The following is an 8,297-nucleotide window of genomic DNA, read 5'->3' on the forward strand; positions in this document are numbered from 1 at the left end:
CGTGTTTCTTAGCCCAAGCAAGTCTCTTCCTCTTATTGGTGTCCTTTAGTAGTGGTTTCTTTGCAGCAATTCAACCATGAAGGCCTGATTCATGCAGTCTCCTCTGAACAGTTAATGTTGAGATGTGTCTGTTACTTGAACCCTCTGAAGCATTTATTCGGGCTGCAATTTCTGAGGGTGGTAACTCTAATGAACTTATCCTCTGCAGCAGAGGTAACTCTGGGTCTTCCTTTCCTGTGGCAGTCCTAATGAGAGCCAGTTTCATCATAGCGCTTGATGGTTTTTGCGACTGCACTTGAAGAAACGTTCAAAGTTCTAGAAATGTTCCACATTGACTGACCTTCATGTCCTAAATTAAAGATGGACTGTCGTTTCTTTTGCAAGTATGTTAACACAGCTGAAAACTGTTGTGCTGATTAAAGAAGCAATAAAACTGGCCGCCATTAGACTAGTTGAGTATCTGGAGCGTCAGCATTTGTGGGTTCGATTACAGGCTGAAAATGAGCAGAAACAAATAACTTTCTTCTAAAACTTGTCAGTCTATTCTTGTTCTGAGAAATTAAGGCTATTCCATGTGAGAAATTGAACAATTAGCCTTTTAAAATTATAAACCTGGATTAGCTAACACAACGTGCCATTGCAACACAGGAATGGTGGTTGCTGATAATGTGCCTCTATACGCCTATGTTGATATTCCATAAAAAAATAAGCCGTTTCCAGCTACAATAGTCTTTTACAACATGAACAATGTCTACAATGTATTACTGATCAATTTGATGTTATTTTAATGGCCCAAAAATGTGCTTTTCTTTCAAAAACAAGGACATTTCAATGATGATGTGTTGGTCAAATAAAAAGCAGAAAATGGACCGACCCACAATCAGTAGAAATAGAATGGCTTCCATGACCTCTGACAGCTGGTGAGTTAATGTTACATGTCAGCTTGGTTTTAGTTCTAAAGAATAATTTGGAGACCTCACACATGTGGTTAGTGCAGGGATGTAAAAATATTTCCCCATAACTAGCAACGGAGTATTATTTTAAGTAGAAAACAAAGAGGAACTGACTGTGTGGCATGAGAAGACCATTTGCATCGCAATTCACATCAGGTTAATTTGTCTAGTTTTGCGTAGACCACGTCCAGGAGTTCCATCCCTGAATTAGACTCTAGTGTAGAGGGTCTATCTCCAAGATCAGACATAAGAGGACACATTGATCTAAAACACCAACATGCACAGTATAGACTCTTATCAACAGGGCCACATAAACCATCTGCCTTACCAAAAGCAGACTAACAATCCATATTTCACTCTGAAGCAAGGCTACTTATCTTTCTCTTTTCTTTTCAAAATGTTTTGCTCTTGATTTATTTTGAAGATGACTGACCTTTATGCAAATTTTACAAGTTACTGCAGCAGCATTTCCCTTAACTTTCACATTCTCACTTGCTCTATCAGCATTGACGGGAAAGGGGTTGCAATGCTTAACATTTAGTGTGTCTTTGTGATTACACAAATTAAGAGGGTTTCTGGGTTTTTCTTGAAGTGGTGGTGGGACTATTTGTCCATTAAATCAATAATTTTCCTGATGAATTCTCCTTCCATAGCCGAAGCATCCTAATATATTGAAAGGCTACATTATCTAGATTTATGTTAGCTCAAAAGGTAGGTCGATTAACCAATGAAGAGAGAAGTTTCAAGAGCTATTGAGAATGAGAGATATCAAAGTCATGATAATGATGGCAAATGCATTTGTGTGATAAACAGCCTGTTGGAAAATGAAGAAGTAACTATGATCAAATGGTGGGAGACATTGGATTTACAATATTAATATCACTCACACTATGTTCCTTCATGATGATCAACGGTAAATTTCAGGGCAGACATACAGTACATTTCTCTAGTCTGGCTGACACAAAACGCGAAGTCTTCTTGACAAAGCTATCCCTCTCTGTGCACTTGTCGTCACTAGTTACTACAGCCACAGCTTATTTCTAAAATGTCTCTTCTTAATTAAAATTTCATTTGAAACAAAACCCTAAACTTAAACACACGGCTAACCATATGCCTAACCATAACCTTAAATTAAGACCAAAAAGCTTGTTTTTTTGGGGGGGGGGTGGGGGATTTTTATGATACAGCCCAGGTTTGGAACGCTCTTTCTTATTGGTCTATTGACTAATTTACTGCCTGGTGATGTCACCAGCAAGCCAAAACTCCATCCTACCTAAACAGGCTGACATTTTCAAACAGCTCTTACACTAAAAGGGCATTATCATAATGTCCACAATTTCACAGTCTTATTCCAACCTCAAAGTGTTTAAATATACATAAAACTCAGGAAATCATGTTCTTGACTGCACTGGGCCTTTAAGTCAGTTTGGAAGTCTTTACACCATGTGGGCAGTTCTATAGGCCTAGCCTAATGAGAGGCAAAAAAAACAATGTCTTGGGTGAGCAATTATCAAATTCATTGTACTTTCAGTATGATGTTGTGCTTTATTTTTGAAGAAACGGACAACTCATATTTAGATATTTATATCAGAATGGAGGAAATAATAGGGAGATGATTTTTGGATTAAAATACCTTCTCAAGTACTGTATAATAAACAGGAAAAATCTACTTTCACTTGAAATAACTCAGTTACAACAACAACCAAGTGGCATAATACTGGACAAATGCAGCATTGAGTGGATATACCACTATTCTCATCTCTACAAATTACAAACCATGTTTATGAGACTGAATTGACTTATGTATGTTGCCATAGAGATGAGAGCTCATTTGTTACACTCCAGAACTGAGTTCTACACATGAGATATTGTATATCTATTAACATAAAGTTGTGTTCTTATACTTTTGTTTGTTTGATACATTTTCATACTACTTAAAAAAAGAATTGCTGGCATGTGGATGCCCTTGCAAGCCAAGAGACAATGTTACAAATGAATTTCAATCCAAGTAAAGCTTTTCTTAGAACACAAATAGTTCAAATCCATGTCTTATTTTCTATGTAGCTGTACATCCTGTTGCAGCCGGCGTCCTCCACGGCGTTTGCGGCTGACAAAGCGACACCACAGGGTGGTGATCAGGGACAGGAACACACAGGTCAGTGCCACAACAACACCCACCCACATCACCAACGACAGCTGCCCGCTTCCCTGCCGAAGAGGAATAACGAGCATTAGACACACACCATCTAGACAGTATGAACATATCAAACACACGTTCGAGCCTCCAAAAGAACATCAGCACTTAAGCACTCAACAAATATCAAACTCCCCTAAATAATGTGACAAATGAATCAAACAATTACATTTAGTAGTTTAAAACACGAACATTTGAAGATGAGCCAAAGATAGTCTCTGACACAGATATCTGGGAATATATTTTCTCCCTCTTCAGATGTGCTACACTAGCTACAGTAAGTTTCCATCCATTTGGCAACAGATTTACATGGGAATACTCTAAAATCAGCATTAAAACAATATGTGCATTTTCCCACCAGAGAGGTGTTTCCATCACATTGACATGTTGCAGATAAAAGGCTGTGCTTGATGACATAGTGCAGATAAAAATATCCTTTGCGGTAAAATGTCCATGACCCGAATAAAAAATACAAGTTAAATGGGTTTACATGGCATTTTCGACTCTACTGAGCGTTTTCTCACAATTATTTTTTTTGCGCTTTATAGCAAATGTGCCCACTCCGGTATTGAAACGTGCCCTTAAGCCCACAGCACTATTTGAAAGCAGTACCAAACTCATCACCATGCACATTCACCACCCTGTGAAGTTCAACATAAACACACTTAGTCTGTTGCCTAATAAACTGCATGCTTTCCCGACAAGTCATAGGATGGAAAACTGGTTAGTGTTCTCATCACCTTTACCTGTTGCAATTCGTTCAGCACAGCGAATGTGCTGAGATGGTTGCAGGAGCACACAGTCTGGTTGGAGTTTGACATCACTAAGGTGCAACCCCTCCCAGACCACACCCCCGGTTCATTCTCATCCGACCAATAAACACAGGTGGGGTCAACATCACTGGACTAGGACACAGTGTATATGGGTTGGGGTCAATTCCATTTAGACTCAGTAAATTCAGGAAAAAATTTGACTTAATTGAAAATATATAAATGAAAAACATGTTTTACTGACAGTCAGAAACTATTAAGTAGAGACAAGTGTTACCTGCAGGTGATGGAAGGTGAGATTAACCTGTTGGGGCAGGTATGTTGTGTTGGAGTTGCTAACGGACACCGTCGCAGCACTGGACATGAGCTGCTGGCTCTGATGAGAAGTGTGGTCCTTCAGACTATCCAGATTCCTATAGCTGAGCAGAACGACATACGCAAACCCTGCACACAAAAAACATAAGGCCTGATACAAGAACATGTACAACTCACAATATCTCAATGTGTGCCTTTAATAATATTTTGAGCAGATGATTGGTACTGTAGGACTGTGGCTACCTGGGTAATTCTGGTCATCTCCAACCACCGTCTCCCAGGTGGTGTCAAGTTGAGTGTTCTCATTGGTCAGGCTGATTGGTCCTTTAGGTGGAGTCTTGTCTCTCCTCACCATAATCTCAACCTCTGTTTTTCATCATATTGACAAAATCAACACAGAGCAGACATCACCATTACTGGGAAGAACACAGTATTGCATTAATTATATTTTAAGTTGACACAATGTAATGTACTCGTTAGTGCTCCGTTTATGGTCAGTATGGTGCTCAGATTGAGCCTGCCGCCCCATTGTAAATATGTGCTCAGTGTGTGTGTGTTACCTGTGTGGTTGGTCTCTATCCTGGTCACGTTCTCTGTCAGCAGTGGAGCGATCAGTCTGATAGAGATTTCAATCGTCCTCAGTAACTTAGTCACTTCACTGCTACTACGGTGACCATTGGACTGGAGGCCGAGTTGAACAACATCAGTGGTATTAACCAGTAACTAGAGAAGAGACACATGAGGGTTTTGTACGTGTGTGTGTGTGCGTTTGCATGTGTGTTTCTGTGTGGTGACTTACTGTCAAAAGCACATCTCCAGTTGGCAGCAGTCTTGTCGGTCCAGGCAACATAGAGTTGCTCAACCCCAAACAGTTGTTTCTCAACAGAGACAATAAACGATCAAAGCCTGGTAGAGTCTGGGAGGGAGGGAGGGAGGAGGGGGGGCATGTGCATTAGTGGGAAAATGCATAACACATTTCAAGTTCAAGGAAAAATACCCTTTTCCCAATTAATAATGTAATAATTCTAAAGTAAAGCTTTACCTGTCCAGGCTGTGTTTCATACTGGTCACAAATAAGCTCTAAAGTAAAAGCATGGAGACATTATCTCAATACCCTTCTACAGTACACTATGTACAGACCTGTGCATGATAAAGGAGTACATCATGGAAAACAGGTGGAATGGTGCTTGTCTCTCACCTACACACTTAGCTTGGTTTTTGCCAAAGTTAGTAAATCCAGCAGGACACTGGCACCAGTAACTGCTAATCAGGTTTTGACAGATGCCCACATTTCCACATACTCCGTCTGTATTACACTCGTCAATGTCTGAAAGAGGAAGAGAAAAAGAAAGAGATGAGGAATTAAGGGAGAGATGTTGAAAGTGTGGGATGACAAGAAAGGACGTCACACAAACATTTTACCAGTGATATTCTCAGGCTCTAATCAAAACCCAGGAAGACACAGTTTTAAACAGCCTGCGGTGTTGACGCATGTTCAATTGTCCCCACAGACGGGGAGAATGTCTATACACTCGTTGATATCTAAATAATGTTGAGTCGAGTCCAAGTGTTAGAGAGTTTAAAATGTTCCACCTTCTTCACCAAAATGGTACCTTTTCGATGGCGCATCTGGCTAATGTGTTGTCAAGCAGACAGTTATGTGTGTTTGTTAATCAGAGGATAATTAGTTTGAGCCAGGGACAGTAAAGCAGGCACAGTGAAGCCTGTTACACAAGGGGTAAATACCAGAAACAGAATATTATGGGTCAGTCAAAATAACACAGCAGTGGATGGGACAGTCAGAAGACTCAAGAATAATTGTGTTTCTCTCACCTGCACACGGAGTTTGTCCGTTGCCAGAGTTCCTAAATCCATTGGGACACGTGCACAGGTAGCTACAACCCTGATTACGACAGGTTCCCCATTTCCCACAAATATCTGGGATCCCAACACACTCGTCTATGTCTGAAAGAGAAAGTGTGTGGTGAGGATGAGATGGAGAGATGAGGGTGAGAGTGTCTGATTATAAGGATGATACTAAAGACACAGAATGCTTACCCAAGCATTGTTGAGTGCCACCAGTAGTCATTAAACCCAGAGAAACACACACAGTAATACCTAAAAATACATGAATTTTAAAAGCTTTAACAGGAGCAAGGTAATTGTGTTTCATTTGAAAACAGCACAACATTTTGTAAAAGCAGAATATTTCAGGTCATCCCACCCCCTTGACCTTCAACCTCCTAACAGCTAATTCCATGGGTGAAAGCACATGATAGTGTTGAAACAATCTGAATTGTCCCCACAGATGAGGGAGTTGCTACTACACTTGTCGATATCTAAATGACACCACATATACAGAAGAATGTTATGACAGGCGTAATGTCGTTACATGGCCATTTTTAAAGCGCTGGTTTTGGCTAGTCCTGCTTACATACAATTCACTCTCAAACTCAAGGTATCCATAAGAGTATTGATTCAAAGCTATATACATCAGAGGAAAATAATGTTTAAAGTTCTGACAGATCATATTTACGTCAAAATAAATACATATTTTCTGAATAAAGACCCCCCTTAAAGTGGATGGTTTTAATGTTCTTGAGCAAGGTCTGGTTAATGCTGGAGAATGAACAAATGTATAAATTGCATAAATGTATATGTATAAATTGCTGATATAGGTGAGTATTACTGATCAACTTAACAATACAATCATTTACAAACATTAAGTCTAAAACCTTCACGTTCAGTCTTCATCATCATCATCACAAATAGCATAACACAAAATCCCCTTAGCTTCAGCCCCACCTTCCTGTGGCGCTCCATGACCATAGTCCTTGAGAAGCGCTAAATGAAGACACAAAAGAAAGGTTGAACTGCACACATACATATAATATATATCTTTTAAAGACTCAGTGATGTTGGTCAAATAAAAAGCTGAACATTTACCGACCCAGAATCAGGAGAAATATAATTGCTCCCATGCTCTCTGACAAGCGATGAGTTAATGTCAAATGCCAGCTTGGCTTTCATTCTAAGTAATGATTTGGTAACATCACGCATATGGTAAGCACAGTGAAGTATGAATAGCTCATCTTATCTAGCAACATCTTTCTCTTTAAACAGCAACCGCCCCTAAAAACCAACTTCTCATTTAGAAAACAGCCTATGTAGCATCTTTATGAGTCCAAAACGTATTCTTCAGTGTCAAAATCGACTACCAAGTGTAAATAGGATCATTTTTCATAAAGTCATTCTTTAACCAAGTTTTGTGAGATTGTGGTCGTGAATACTGCATCACAACATAAATGAAGGTTGGGTTTGATGAAATGGAGTGTAATGGATGGAATGGACTGAATGGACTATTATCAAACCCATGAAAACCATGTTTTCTATACCATTCCATTTACTCTGAGACCTTCACTACACCTGCCACCTCTTCTAGTTCATCTCCAGAGCTACTGGAGTACAGCTCATTCTTATGAACTCGACACCTATCTTCCTCGACACATCGTCTCCCTCATTGTTGCTAGCTTCATCGGATTCAAACTTGTAACCTACTTCCTTCCATCTCCTCATTGACCCCAACCCTGGAAATATACTTCCGTTGCAATTCTTATCACTTTCACTGTCAGACACCATGTTCCCCGCATAGACTGTAAGAAACACAGTAAAAACAAAAAACCTGTCTCCATCCCGCCATCCTGTGTGTGAACGACGTCATTAGCTCTTAACGAGACAGCGTGCGCTTTCATAAAAGAAGAGGTTGTGTCTTTTTATGCAAATATCGTGGAACAGTATAATAAAATAAGTCCCAAATGGAAGGGAAACAGATTGTTTGTCATCTGTAGCCTCATGATATCAGCCAAAACATGCTCAATAACACTATTGAATATGCATTCACCTGAATTATGAATAGGCCTAGGCTATATCTTGGTTGATTTACACAGTTTATCAATAGAGATTTACCATTCATATAAATGATTACCATTATGTTATGTACAGTAAACAAAAATATGAATGCAACATGTAAAGTGTTGGTCCCATGTTTCATGAGCTGAAATAAAA

At 39.5% G+C, this 8,297-nt stretch overlaps 1 protein-coding gene across 3 annotated transcripts; it reads right to left on the reverse strand.

Moving 5' to 3' along the window:
* Window positions 1–2,477: 2,477 nt before the first annotated feature.
* Window positions 2,478–7,912, reverse strand: LOC110488853 (adhesion G protein-coupled receptor E2). 3 transcript variants are annotated; one of them, XM_036943010.1, is made up of 12 exons: window positions 7,791–7,912; window positions 7,038–7,076; window positions 6,291–6,350; window positions 6,066–6,197; window positions 5,431–5,559; window positions 5,275–5,312; window positions 5,032–5,148; window positions 4,793–4,955; window positions 4,476–4,598; window positions 4,195–4,361; window positions 3,894–4,052; window positions 2,478–3,161 (listed from the first exon to the last, which is right to left on the reverse strand). In XM_036943010.1, the coding sequence occupies exons 1-12, from the start codon at window positions 7,798–7,800 to the stop codon at window positions 3,003–3,005; spliced, it is 1,296 nt and encodes a 431-aa protein (XP_036798905.1). In that variant the 5' UTR covers window positions 7,801–7,912; the 3' UTR covers window positions 2,478–3,002. The 3 variants fall into 3 exon arrangements, with proteins under 3 accessions (XP_036798905.1, XP_021416956.2, XP_021416958.2); XM_021561281.2 differs by lacking the exon at window positions 7,791–7,912 and adding an exon at window positions 7,183–7,262; XM_021561283.2 differs by lacking the exons at window positions 3,894–4,052; window positions 7,791–7,912 and adding an exon at window positions 7,183–7,266.
* Between the last annotated feature and the right edge of the window lie 385 nt (window positions 7,913–8,297).

This window comes from Oncorhynchus mykiss, chromosome 14, assembly GCF_013265735.2.
Source record: "Oncorhynchus mykiss isolate Arlee chromosome 14, USDA_OmykA_1.1, whole genome shotgun sequence".
Classification (NCBI taxonomy): Eukaryota; Metazoa; Chordata; class Actinopteri; order Salmoniformes; family Salmonidae; genus Oncorhynchus; species Oncorhynchus mykiss.

Coding starts and splice junctions, on each gene's coding strand:
- LOC110488853 (XM_021561281.2), bottom strand. CDS start 7,213: ATGGGAGCAATTATATTTCTCCTGATTCTGG. Junction 6,351..7,037: donor TCATGGAGCGCCACAGGAAG/GTGGGGCTGAAG, acceptor ATGTATTTTTAG/GTATTACTGTGTGTGTTTCT. Junction 4,599..4,792: donor GATAGAGACCAACCACACAG/GTAACACACACA, acceptor GATGAAAAACAG/AGGTTGAGATTATGGTGAGG.